Below are 14,255 nucleotides of genomic sequence, written 5' to 3' on the forward strand. Positions count from 1 at the left end.
TATGGGGGAGGGGGGAATATGGGGAGGGGAATATGGGGTGATATGGGGGAGGGGGGATATGGGGAGGGGGGTGATATGGGGGGAGGGGGGATATGGGGAGGGGGATGGGGGGGGGGGTATGGGGGATATGGGGAGGGGGGGATATGGGGGATAAGGGGGAGGCTCACCCTGCCTGCTCTGACGAGGTCGTTCACCTTCTTGTGGCACTGGGTGCCTGTCGTGGTGTTTAGGGCCACAGCGGTGACGGCCTCTGCCACCTCCCCTCCACAGACGCCGGCTGTGGCGTGGGGCAACTCTGCTGCCGTGCCCGGGATACAGGGCGTCCCTCCTCTGCTCCACCGCGTCCAGGAGCGCCTCCACATCGCGTGACTCGAACCTCGGGGCTGAGCGACGGCCAGCCATCAAGTCGGGTGTTGCGGTCGGGTGTTCCGGTCGGGTGGGGGGGAGCAGCGCGGCCTTATGAGCCGTCACGTCGTGCAGCGCGTATGACGCTGCACGGCGTGAACCACTGCGCAAGCGCGGATCCCGTTACGTCGCTGCTAGCCCATTTCGGGCCGCAGACTATCGGCCCATTTTTATGACGTGACGCAAGTGGGATTTGCGCCGTTTTTTGCGCCGATCGGCGGAGTTTCCGCCGATAACGGAGAATTTCGCCCATGTTCTATAACGAGCATACTGTTGTCACGATACAACAGGTCACCCACATCTGCGATACGAGGATGTCTAAAAGTGAGACTTAATTTTGACCTTGAACGAAGTCGATGCATGGAGTCCTTGCTGCTGATCAGCGTGCCTGGCGGCATCCAATCAGGAAGGGTGTGGGGAAAAAAGTACAAAGAAAGCACAAAAGCCATGGATTGCCCACTTAACTGCCTCAATTGGCGTCAGGACAGAAGGCTGCCCTTATGCCTCCACACCCCGCATTTAATCGGGGCAGAGGCAGGAAGGAAGCAGGATCCCTACCCCACGCCCTCTTGCCCATGTAAATAACCCCCATCTATTACCTCATCTCCAGGAAAGGGGAGGGGCAAGAGCATTCAAGTGCACCCAGTATTTCAGGTCCACAACCTTTCATCAGTACTTGCTTTAGAAATGTTATGATGTAATGAGATTTGAGTATCTGGATATATAAGTTGTTGATATACCCTTTGTTCCAACAGGTGTGCCTGAACCAAAAGTTACATGGCAGAAGAAAGGGTGGTTTGTTGGATGACAATTCTATAGTTCTTCAGAATGGTTCTCTGGTGCTGATGAATGTGACATTTGAAAATCGTGGAATCTACGATTGTTCGGCCACAAATGATATTGGACAAGCAAGTGCATCCACATTTCTTAAACTAGCTGGTAGGTTCTTTATATTAGAACTTAGTACAGAATGACATGATTCGCAACAGTAGATATGTGTTCGGCAACATAGTGGGATTATCAGCTTGTGTCCATTATTCACCAGACCAATGTGGCAGGAATGTCCGTGCTACTCTTATGTCATTTACAGTGGTCAGTTTGTTATGATTCCTGTCGGGATGATGGCCTTTAAAAAGAGATTTGAATTCCAGTGACTGACTCAAAGGATCGCATGACAAGACTTCATGTTTTAAAACTTTTACCAGGACAAACACACTGTTTGTTTTTTACGATTATGTATTTGTTCCAGACTGCCTGATTCTGAGTTGAACTTTTGCAGTGCTGGGTGTCTGGTCTGTGGCTGTTAGACAGACGGTATCCTGTGTAACCTTCAGAAGAGAAGGTTGATGATGAAGATGAACCCCCGAAGATGAACATCTTGCCAAGGCCATCCCCACACCCCCACTACTTGCCTTCAAACAACCGCGCAACCTCAAACAAACCATTGTTTACAGCAAACTACCCAGCCTTCAGAACAGTGACCATGACACCACACAACCCTGTCATGGCAATGCCTGCAAGACATGTCAGATCATCGACATGGATACCACCATTACACGTGAGAACACCACCCACCAGGTACGCGGTACATACTCGTGCGACTCGGCCAACGTTGTCCACCTCATACGCTGCAGAAAAGGATGTCCCGAAGCGTGGTACATTGGCGAGACCATGCAGACGCTGCGACAACGAATGAACGGACATCGCACGACAATCACCAGGCAGGAATGTTCCCTTCCAGTCGGGGAACACTTCAGCAGTCAAGGGCATTCAGCCTCTGATCTCCGGGTAAGCGTTCTCCAAGGCGGCCTTCAGAAACTTAAAGCCACGTTCCGCACACATGAGTGTGGCCTCAACCGGGACCTGGGATTCATGTCGCATTACATTCATCCCCCACAATCTGGCCTGCGAAATCCTACCAATTGTCCTGGCTTGACACAATTCACACCTCTTAAACTGGGGTTACCCCATCTCTGGATCTGTAAAGATTTAATCACCTGCTGATGCTCACATGCCAAGCATTGTTTGGCATCTTTGAATTTGTCTATATATATGTTTCTGGAACATACCTCTTCATTCACCTGAGGAAGGAGCAGCGCTCCGACAGCTAGTGACATCGAAACAAACCTGTTGGACTTTAACCTGGTGTTGTGAGACTTCTTACTGTGCTCACCCCAGTCCAACGCCAGCATCTCCACATCATCTTCAAAAGAGAGGAATGACAGAACTAAAATGGTAGAAACCTGGGGCGAAATTCTCATTTATCGGCGCAAAGTCCGCCGATCGGCGCAAAAAACGGCGCAAATCTGACTTGCATCATGTCGAAAAAATGGGTCGAAAGTCTCCGGCCCGAAATGGGCTAGCAGCGACGTGACGGGATACACGCTTGTGCACGTGGTTCACGCTGTGCAGCGTCATACACGCCGCACGGCGTGACGGCTCATAAGGCCGCGCTGCTCCCCCCCATCCGACCGGAACACCCGACCGGAACAACCGACTGGATGGCTGGCCGCCGCTCAGCCCTGAGGTTCGAGTCACGGGATGTGGAGGCGCTCCTGGATGCAGTGGAGCAGAGGAGAAACGCCCTGTATCCCGGGCACGGCCGCAGAGTTGCCCCACGCCACAGCCGGCGTATGTGGAGGGAGGTGGCAGAGGTCGTCACCGCTGCGGCCCTGACACCACGGACAGGCACCCAGTGCCACAAGAAGGTGAACGACCTCGTCAGAGCAGGCAGGGTGAGCCTCCCCATATCCCCCCTCCCCCATATCCCCCTCCCCCATATCCCCTATATCCCCCATATCCCTCATAACCCCCCCATATCCCTCATAACCCCCCCATATCCCCCCTCCCCCATATCCCCCCTCCCCCATATGCCCCCATCCCCATATCCCCCCCTCCCCCATATCCCCCCTCCCCCATATCCCCCATATCCCCCCTCCCCCATATCCCCCCTCCCCATATCCCCCCTCCCCCATATCCCCCCTCCCCCATATCCCCCCTCCCCCATAACCCCCCTCCCCCATATCCCCCCTCCCCCATATCCCCCATATCCCCAAGTGAATCCAGCCCTAACCTTAACCTCTGCAATGCACGCGCAACCGATGGCGTGCATTCATATACCTGCCTAACACTGTTGCCTTTTACCCCTGCCACCACCCCCACCCACCCTCCCGCCACAGGAGAAGCGCGCACACAACAATAGGGAGCATGTGAGGACTGGAGGAGGCCCCGCTGATGAGAAGCCACTGACCGAACACGAGGAAAGGGCCCTGGAACTGGCTGGCGGACCTGACGACCGGGTGGTAGCTGATGCAGAGGTCGGGGACGTACTAGCAAGTGAGCCACCGACAGCCCGTCCCCATATCCCCCCTCCCCCATATCCCCCCCCCCCCCTTATCACCTGATCACTGCCTGCGTGTCTAACCATGCATGCTTCATTGTGTATCGCAGGAGCAAACGTCGAGGCACCCATCCCCGCAGATGCAGACCGCCCGCAGGATGCCCCTCGGAGGCCACGGGAGATGGAGAGACCCGGACCCTCCGGCATGCGACACCCGCAGGATGCCCCTCGGAGGCCACGGGAGACGGAGAGACCCGGACCCTCCGGCATGCGATGCCCGCAGGATGCCCCTCGGAGGCCACGGGAGATGGAGAGACCCGGACCCTCCGGCATGCGACACCCGCAGGATGCCCCTCGGAGGCCACGGGAGACGGAGAGACCTGGACCCTCCGGCATGCGATGCCCGCAGGATGCCCCTCGGAGGCCATGGGAGACGGAGAGACCCGGACCCTCCGGCATGCAATGCCCACAGGATGCCCCTCGCACACCACGGGAGACGGAGAGACCTGGAGCAACAGGGAGACGACACCCCCGTCACGTGTGGCAGCGACGAGGCAGGCGTGTGCCACCCAGCGACGAGGGGGGCAGCCACAGGCCCCCGTCACATCCGAGCCAGGACACCACTACCCAGGACACCACTACCCAGGACACCACTACCCGGGACACCACTGCCCAGGACACCCCTACTCGGGACAGCACTACCCAGGAAGACGAAATACCGAACAGTGACTCAGAGTGGATGGGTGGAGACGAACCCCCACCCTAAGGTGCCATGGACTCAGAGTGGGACGAAGAGCACGACACAACGCCACTGCTGTCACCAACACCCTCCACCATCGCAGAAACACTCACCTCGGTTGGGCACTTTAGTGATGAGGCGTCTGGTACACTCACTGGTGCGCACAACACAGCCGTCCCGGTACAGCAGGTGGAGGTAGGAGCAGCAGAGGGGCCGGGCGATCGGAGGGCAGCCCAGACAAGCGAACATCTGCCGCCCAGATGGATCCCGGGTTCCTGGAGTTACCACACCCACACATAGATCCGATGCAACCACCGACCCGGAGACGAGCGAAGAGGGTGACGGCCGGCTTGCGGCGGCTGCAGTCGCAGGTGGAGGAGTCCACCCGCGTCCAGGAGCTGGAAGTGGTGCCGGTCATGCGTGCCACCCAGGCCGACACCGCACGGGTGGCGTCCGCGGTGGAGGCAATGGGTGCGACGGTGTCAGACATGGGGAACCGTTTGCGAGGCCTGGGGCTTTCCGTGCAGGCGGCATCTGTGGCCCAGGACATGGCTGCCCTCTCACAGGAGGCCATGAGCCAGCGCCAGATGGCAGAGGCGCTCAACGCCATGGCCCAGTCTCAGCAGTCCATAGCCCAGTCTCTGCAGGCCATGGCCCAGTCTCAGCAGGCCATGGCCTAGTCTCTGCAGGCCATCGCTGAGGGCATCGGCGCCAGTGGCCATGTGCGAGCCGGCGTCGCACTGTCACAGACAGGGTTTGCCAACCCCCTGGGCTCCATGGCTGCAAACCTGCAGACCCCTGTCGATACCAGCACGGGCCTCCAGGACTGGCAGCGCCAGATGTTGGGGGGGCGTCGGATGGCCAGTCCGTTCACATCCCCCACCCATGTAGAGGCCTGGGGGCCATCGAGCACCCCGAGGGAGGAGGAGGTGGTGTGGTCCGTCCCGGCTCCCCCTGTAGGGGAGGTCCCGGAACACCGCGACACCTCGGACTCCCCCCCCCCCCTTCCGTCCCAGGTGCATCGGGTGGGCAACGGGCAGGACAGGCTGGCAGCTCGCCATCCCAGTCGCCCGGGCCGCAGCCTGGCCCATCTAGGCCAGGACGCCCCAGGAAATGGCCGCCAAAGGGATCCAGTGTCAGAGGGCAGGAATCACAGGAGTCCACCTCCAGTTCTGCTGTCCCGTCTGGGGAACCACGTAGACGTCATCAAAGGGCCCGTAAGGCCAAACAATTAGACACTGAGTAAGTTGGCACGGGTGCAGGGCACAGATGCGTTTTAGGGGCTAGGGCTCGTGCATGAACTCGTTTGGTTATTAAAGTCAATGTTACACCGACAGAAGCTGCCTTTGTGCTCTGTCCAAAGCGTGCGGGGGTGTCATGTACGTTGAGCGCAAGTGTGTGTGTGAGGGGTGGTCTTACCTCAGCCCCAGGTGAGTCTGCCCCCTTCCCCCTGGGCCGCCATCAACATTCCCCCGGGCAGAGGACGGGACTGTGCGCTGCAGTGTCACAGCCGCATGCAGGGATGGTCCGGATGGATGGTGGTACTGTGGCCATGGGTCAGACATAGTCCAACGATGTGGAGCCAGGAGCTCACCGCAGGGCGGGTTGTCATCATCCTCCATGGCTTGCAATAGACACGCCTCCACCCGCAACTGTGTGAGCCTGGCCGTTGTGCCGCAGGTGGATCGGTAATGGGGGGGGTGGTGTGCATGCGGGTGGGGTGGGTGGGGTTGGGGAGGGGGGTGAGGGTGCTGGGTGGGTAGATGGGTGGGGGGTGTGGGTGGTCGGCTGTTGCCATGGTGTGCGGTCTGTGGCCATACTACCCGATTCCCAAGCCCATCTAGTCAGTGAAGCGGGCGGCTATCAGTCTGTCCCGTGCCCGCTGGGCCAGCCGGTAACGGTGGACAGCCACCCGCCTGTGTCTAGCCCGTCTGCCCTGACCATTGCCCCCATCCCCCTCATCTGGGGAGGACTGCGCCTCTTCCTGCTGCTCCTGCACTCCGCCCTCCTCTGCCTGCGGCACATCGCCACTCTGTTGGGCTATGTTGTGCAGGACGCAGCACACCACAATGATGCGGCCGACCTATCTGACCGATACTGGAGGGCGCCCCCAGAGAGGTCCAGGCACCTGAAACGCATCTTCAGCACGCCAAAGCACCTCTCTATCACTCCCCTTGTCGCTACATGGGCATCATTGTAGCGGTTCTCCGCCTCATTGCGTGGCCTCCGTACAGGCGTCATCAGCCACGATCGCAATGGGTAGCCCCTGTCGCCCAGCAACCAGCCCCTCAGCCGGGGATGGCGTCCCTCGTACATACCGGGGATGGATGAGCGCGACAACACGTATGAGTCGTGTACACTGCCTGGGTAACGGGCGCAGACTTACAGGATCATCATGCGGTGGTCGCAGACCACCTGTACGTTCATTGAATAGGTCCCCTTCCTATTGGTGAACACGGCCCTGATATCTGCAGGTGGCCGCACGGCGACGTGCATCCCATCGATCGCGCCCTGGACCTTGGGGAACCCGGCCACGGCAGAGAAGCCCACGGCCCGGGCATCTTGGCTGGCCCGGTCCACAGGGAAGCGGATGTAGTGGTGCGCCATGGCATATAGGGCGTCTGTCACTGCCCGGATGCACCGATGCACCGATGTCTGCGATATGCCGGACAGGTCCCCACTCGGTGCCTGGAATGACCCCGTTGCATAAAAGTTCAGGGCAACCGTAACCTTGACGGACACGGGGAGAGGGTGTCCCCCACCAGTGCCACGCGGTGACAGGTGTGCCAGAAGGTGGCAGATGTGTGCCACGGTTTCCCGCCTCATCCAGAGTCTCCTCCTGCATTCCCGGTCCGTGAGGTCCTGGTATGACTGCCGGGGCCGGTACACACGGGGCACCCTCGGGTGCCTCCGTTGCCGTGGGGCCGCGACGTCCTCCTCCCCCTCCTCGTCCTGTCGGTCAGGTGTCCCTCCAGCCTTGGCGGCTGCCGCCTGCCCCTCTGCGGCAGCCTGCGCCGCCTCCCTGGCACACTCCTCCTCCTCCTCCTCATCCAGGGCAACATGGACATTAGCGGCTGCCGCCACGGCGGCCAACATCGCTGGATGATCGGAAAACATGACGGCCTGGTTGGGGAGGGGGAACGACGACATGTCATCATTGCCCATATCCCCTCCTTCCCCCCAAGCCAGGTGGCATGGACCGCATGGGTCCAACTGTTGGAGGCTGGCACCTGGCTAGGTGGACCAACTCACTTGCCCCCCCATCCTCCTCCCCGGCACAGACCCCCCATCCCCCTCCCCGGCACGGACCCCCCCCCCCCCCCATCCCCCTCCCCGGCACGGACCCCAACCTCCCATCCTCCTCCCCAGCACAGACCCCCATCCCCCTCCCCGGCACGGACCCCAACATCCTCCCCGGCACGGACCCCCCATCCTCCTCCCTGGCACGGACCCCCCATCCTCCTCCCCGGCACGGACCCCGCTCCCGGCACTCCCCCGGAGCCCAGCCCACTCTAACCACCCCCCCCCGCCGCACACACACACACACAACCCGAGACACACCTCTCCCCACACATTCAGACTGCGGCCACGCCATCGCCTGCCCAGCGGCCAACCCCCCAGGCCGTCACTCACCTCCACGCTGGTCGGCGTGAACCTGGAGCACAGGTTCACGCCGATGAAAAGGAGGTTTAATTTACGTCGACGTGAACGGTCATCACGTCGATGGGACTTCGGCCCATCCAGAAGGGAGAATATCGGCAGGCCGAAAATCGGCTGCCTTGCGCAGACCCGTGCCATTCTCCGACGTCAGCGGCGCCATTAACGCCCCGCCGACTTTTCTCCCTTCGGAGACTTCGGCAACCGGCGGGGGCGGGATTCACGGCGGCCAACGGCCATTCTCCGACCCTCTGGGGGTTGGAGAATGACGCCCCAGGACTCTGACACCAGCTACTTTAGTGTAAAACTCATCCTGGGCTACCATTTTCAACTTAACAATGTCTATGAGCTCTCAGTTGACCTATTAAATGAAGTGGATTGGTCAAAAGTAGATGGTTCCATCTAAGATGGAGGGGTGATCTACCCAAAATGCAACAAAGTTCCTTGTTGAATGCATTTAGCTGGGTGTTTCCTGGAACACTCAGTGCAGAGAAAGACCCCGCTATCGAACCCCGGGGCCTCGATGGGGAAAGCACCGCTGAGACCGTACTTAGTCTTGTTTCCTGCAGTGAGGAGCTCAGCTTGCTTCTGACTCCCCGAAGCGACTCCCAGACACCACCCCCCCATACCCCAACTCACTTATAAGGGGGTCGTTGGGCCCTCCCACACTCCACCTCATGTGGATAAGGCACCTCTAGGCTTGCTCCCCAGCACTGGGAAAATGCCAGCCTGGCACCTTGGCACTGCGAGATTGGCACCCTGGAAGTGCCACCTTGGAAATGCCAGGCTGGTATCCGGGTGGTACCAGCAGTGCCAGGATGCCACATTGCCCAGAGACCGAGCACCCAGGGGCCTCCAATCCCCTGGGAGACCCCCCCCCCTCCAAGTGCCGTTCTGTCAGCTCCCCATTTGTGGGGACCATTACTGAACGTTGCCCAGCTGGGGTCGCCTCAGCGAGACTGGTGAATACCTGGAGGCTGTTCGATCCGGCGAAGACAGAGATAAGTCGACTTAACTCTGTGAGGCTGGATGCATTGAAGGCAGGATCTAGATCACAAAGTCTTGTGAGATCTGGTTGGAGGCGTACCGGACAGCAAGATGCCCGGAGAGGCCTCTCTTGGCATCTATCAGCTGCATCGCACTCCCATTCGAGCAGGACGTGGTCGGTAGATCGCGCCCAGAGAGTTTAATTTTTGATAGTTTGATTTTCTTTGTTGAAGTGCACCGAATGTTAGCTAGCCAGAGAACTGTCACAGAGAATATAACATGCAAAAGAGTGTTGCCTTGGCCATCGTATTGAAGAAGGGAAAATATGTAATGAGAGACAAGAGTGAGAGAGGTAGAGATGAAATTTGTAAAAAATATAATGAAAAGAAAATCTCAACCGGTTCTTTCGTAAAATTTTCATTTAGAGCCAAGAACCACTCTTCAATCTGTAGCAGTCCATCAAGACAAGGAAAGAAAACGTGTCTTAATGGCATCACAGATTGGCACTCAGCTCACAGTTAAACAAGGAGATGTGTTACGTATAGGTAGGTTTGTGTTTCTCTTTTTCCAAAACGTATCAGGAACATTTGGCTGGATCAAACTACTTTCAATGTTTTAAAATATTAAATTTGCCACAATACCCTGTGGGAACAATTAATTCAAATAATTATTCAACCATTCTGCTTACTAATTATACTTTTCTGTTTTTACAATCCAACTCTTAAATCTTTTTGGCTCTATGAAAATAAATGTCTGGAAAAGTTCTGGAAAAATCTCACAGATAGTTTGTAACACTTGGGGCCAACTTTGATGTAAGCCAGTTTTAAATAGTTAAGCATGACTGTGTAGCTGAACGGAATGACAGTTAGTCGAATCCCAGATATGAGGTGTGAGTGACTGCCCTTGACAACAAAGGCAGCATTTGATCGAGTGTGGCATCAAGGAATCCTTGCAAATATTGAGGTCAATGGGAATCCGGGGGAAAGCTTTCTACTGGTTGAAATCACAAATAGCACAAAGGAAGATGGTTATGGTTGTTGGGAGCTGATCATCTGAGCCGCTTGACATTGTTGCAGGAGCTCCTCAGGATAGTGTCCTAAGCCCAGCTGTCTTCAGCTGTTTTATCAGTGAATTTTCCTCCAATTTAAGGTCAGAAAACCGTGTCTGCGTGGTTCTCACCCCCAAAACACAAAGATGTGCAGAGTAGGTGGATTGGCCACGCTAAATTGCTCCTTAATTGGAAAAATGTTTAAAAAGGAAAGAAAAGACATTAAGGTCAGAAAAAGTTGATCATAATTACATTGTGTCCAGTACCTCCCATGACTCATCTTATTCTAAACCTGCAAGCAGCAAGACCTGGACAATAGTCAGGCTTGGGCTGATGTGTGATGTGCATGTTATATGCCACTTAAGTGCCAGGCAACAACCATCTCTGATCAGAGAGAATTTATCCATCTCCATTTGACGTACAGTGGCATTACCATAGTTGAGTTCAGCACCTTCAACATTCTGGTGCTTGCCATTTACCAAAAACTTATTAGGATCTGCCATATAAATACTGTGGCTGGGGGCAGCACGGTCGCACAGTGGGTTAGCCCTGCTGCCTCACGGCGCTGAGGTCCCGGGTTCGATCCCGGCTCTGGGTCACTGTCCGCATGGAGTTTGCACATTCTCCCTGTGTTTACGTGGGTTTCGCCCCCACAACCCAAAAGATGTGCAGACTAGGTGGATTGGCCACGCTAAATTGTCCCTTAATTGGAAAAAATGAATTGGGTACTCTAAATTTATTTTTAAAATTAAAAAATAAAAAACATAAAAAATAAATAAATACTGGGGCTACAAGAGAAGGAAAAAGGCTGAGCCTTTTGCAGTGAGTAACTCACTCCTGACTCCATCTCACTTGCTGAGATGAGTGTAGCTCTGGCAACACTCAATAAGTTAGACACCATCCAGGACAAAGCAGCCTGCTTACTTGGCATCCTATTCACCACCTTAAACATACACTCCATCCACCAGCAACACACAGTGAAAGCAGTGTCTACCATCCACAAGATGCACTGCAGAAACTCACCGAGGCTCCTTTGACAGCACCTTCCACATCCATGACCTCTAGCACCTAGAAGGTCAAGGGCAGCAGATGTATGGGAACACCACCACCTGCAAGTTCCCCTCCAGGCTACTGACCATGGTAACCTGGAGCTGGCTGCAGCGGTTCAAGAAGTCGAATCTCAAACACCTTCTCAAGCGCAATTAAAAGATGAGCAACAAATGAGGGTTTTTAACATGGAAAAGAAACTCAAAATGAAATCTTTAAAACATTTTGGCTGAGCCAAAGATGGAGATATTATGAAGGTGATGAAAAGCTAGGTCGAAAAGGTCAGTTTCAAGGAGGGCCTTAATAGAGGAGAGTGTTGTTGGTGGAGAAGCAAAGGCTGAACTCCAACCTTCGGAGAAAAGCACCTAAAAGCACAGATGCCAATATAAGACCAAACAGCAGTGATGTTGTAAAGGCCTGATTTACAGGGGAGGGATTTTATTTTTCATTGCATTTTGGGGAATCTTTTGGATCAAATAGATCTTAGATATTAACTGCTCGTACAATTGAACTTTTCCTTATTAATGTTAAATAGTTTATGTGCTCTTAACACTTGCACTTCCCAATTTCATTGCCTTAACTTGCACGATCCAAGTATTGCTACAATATATAAATTGTATTGTAGATTTTCATTTCATAGGTAAAGGAATCATGATACACTTTTAGTTCAATGTTGTAGCCTGCCTTTTGAGAAGTACCATTACATGGTTTTATATGTATTACTTATGTTTTTGGTCTAAAACTGATCCATCAAACTTGTTTCCTAGGCTGTCCAGTGTCTGCTAAGCACAAAATGACCATTAGCTGGCATTTCAAAAATCAATCCATTCATACGGTCCCAGGACTTGAATACAAAGTGTTGGCCAGGGGACGGGTCCTTGAAGTGCACATGGCCTTGGAGAGGTTGGCAGGGCAGTACAAATGTCTGGCTTCTAATAATACTCAGCTTATTTCTGCCTCCGTGAATGTGAGCTTCATAGGTATGCTAAGAATTCATTTTCTTATTGCTTTTTATCATTCACCACCTGGAGTAGCATTTATCTGGGGCGGGTGGGGGGGGGGGGGGTGGGGAGAGGTGTTGGCAGTGTGGGACATCTATAAATTGTGATAGGGAGACTTCAATAATAGAAGATATATAGGAGTCTGATATATCCAAAATATATACTGTTGGTCAACGGATCCTTTGTATAGTATAATATAAGTTTGCTACAATATTAATTTTCTAATTTATGTTTACCACTCACAATTTATGCTGTTTCTATATTTTCTAAAGACCAGTCTTTATTCTGTATGTCTTTATTTTTGTACATTTGCCACTCAGTACCTCTTTCATAGGCGAATAGCCCAGATTTTCATTCTTGAGGTAGGTTATTTCCTGACATCGGAGTCACGATCCTGACTCCTTCTCAGAAAATCTTTAAAGTAGTGGCACAGATAGCCATCTTTAGCACTTCTTCAAAGGCTCAACAGATGGCTGGATTTCAATCAAAAAAGTCAGCCATTATTCCACTGCTTCAAAGGGTCAACAGATGGCCAGACTGTCAATCAAGGAAAAATAAAATTATAGGGAAAAATTTATGTATTAAAATCTGAATGTTAATACTGTTAAATATAGAAGAGCACTTTATCCACTGGATAAAATATTCTTCATGCATCTGAATGCTTTTCCAATGCTGGCCAATTCAATAGTCACTTAAATGTTCCAAACAAAGCCTCATGATTAATGCATTAAAAAATATCTAACTTGGCATGCACTGAATATCTGAAATTATCAACATCTTTTAAACTTAGTTTTCAATAGCTTCCTGACTCCAGACTAGGCTTTCCCACCATGGGTCATAACTCCTATCTCTTATCAAAACAGGCCAAATACATTGGAAATTGTTGGGAGGGGGGTGATGATTCTTAAATGCCCATCCTGCAATTCAATAGAGAAGGGTAGGATTGCTGTGTTAGGGCTCTCTACCCACTCTCCTATCCCCCGCCCCAGCAGAAGCACCCAGCTGATCTCCTGTTCAGTATTTGGACTATAGGATTGTAAAAAATAGAGCTCTTTTCACAATTTGCACTAAATTGTATTTTAAACAAGTGAATAAATTTTACCTCTCACATTACCGTAATTGTATTTGTCGATATTGCAATAGCAGCAGCATAATGTCATTTCATGCCTGCCAGAATTTGCATTATGTTTTCTTGTAAAAACTTTACATTCATAATTCAGTATCAAATATGAAAAGAAAGCAAAGTACAGGCTCATAAAAGAAAAATCAGGATAGGGAAAGGGCTACCAAAGGAAAAACGCTCACAGATAATAATAGTGAAATGGCAGAAATATTAATCAATCCATTTGCCTCAGTGTTTACCTGTGAGACTAACATGGTAAATATAACATTAAATATAACAACCGTTTAAGGTGGAAAGGGAGGCAGTGATTGATAAATGAATCAGATGTAGAAGGAAGCAATCCCATAATGATGAGTGGATCCACGCACTGTAAAAGAAGCTAGGGAAGAGATAGCAGAGTTATTTAAAGAGAAAATATAATCAGGAATATATGGCGTGGATTTCAAAGCTATGCTTGACTAAGCTTATTGCGTTTGAGGAAGTAATCGAGTTTGGACAAAGGTACATGAAGTAAAAGTAGTCTACATTAAAACTTTTTTTAAACCCTTGATACGGTCCCATATAGTAGTCTTCTGGCTAAGGTCAGAACATGTGGAGCAGGCAAACAAGTAGTGGAATGGAAAACAAACTGGCTACAGAGCAGAAATCAGTGAGTGAGGGTCAAAGGCTGCCAAGTGCAGGGTGGTGGTATTCCTTAAGGATTTGTGCTGGGACGACTGTGGTTCACAATTTACATAAACAACTTAGACCTTGAAATCGGAAGTACAATTTCAAACTGTATCAAAGACACCAAATTGTGGGTATAGCTAATACAGAGGTGCACTGCGTTAAAATACAGGACAACATTGATATACCTGCTAGATAAGGATGTAATTGGCAGATTAATTTCAATAGAGGTAAGTGGAAGG

General features: G+C 52.7%; 1 protein-coding gene across 1 annotated transcript in view; it reads left to right on the plus strand.

The window, feature by feature from the left end:
* Nucleotides 1–14,255, plus strand: part of adamtsl3 (ADAMTS-like 3) — an 869,253-nt gene that overhangs the window by 804,844 nt on the left and 50,154 nt on the right. The window contains 4 exon segments of the mRNA XM_072468743.1: nt 1,161–1,192; nt 1,194–1,344; nt 9,554–9,673; nt 11,991–12,203. Coding sequence (XP_072324844.1) covers nt 1,161–1,192; nt 1,194–1,344; nt 9,554–9,673; nt 11,991–12,203 — 516 coding nt within the window.

Source organism: Scyliorhinus torazame, chromosome 12, assembly GCF_047496885.1.
Source record: "Scyliorhinus torazame isolate Kashiwa2021f chromosome 12, sScyTor2.1, whole genome shotgun sequence".
NCBI classification, from domain to species: Eukaryota; Metazoa; Chordata; class Chondrichthyes; order Carcharhiniformes; family Scyliorhinidae; genus Scyliorhinus; species Scyliorhinus torazame.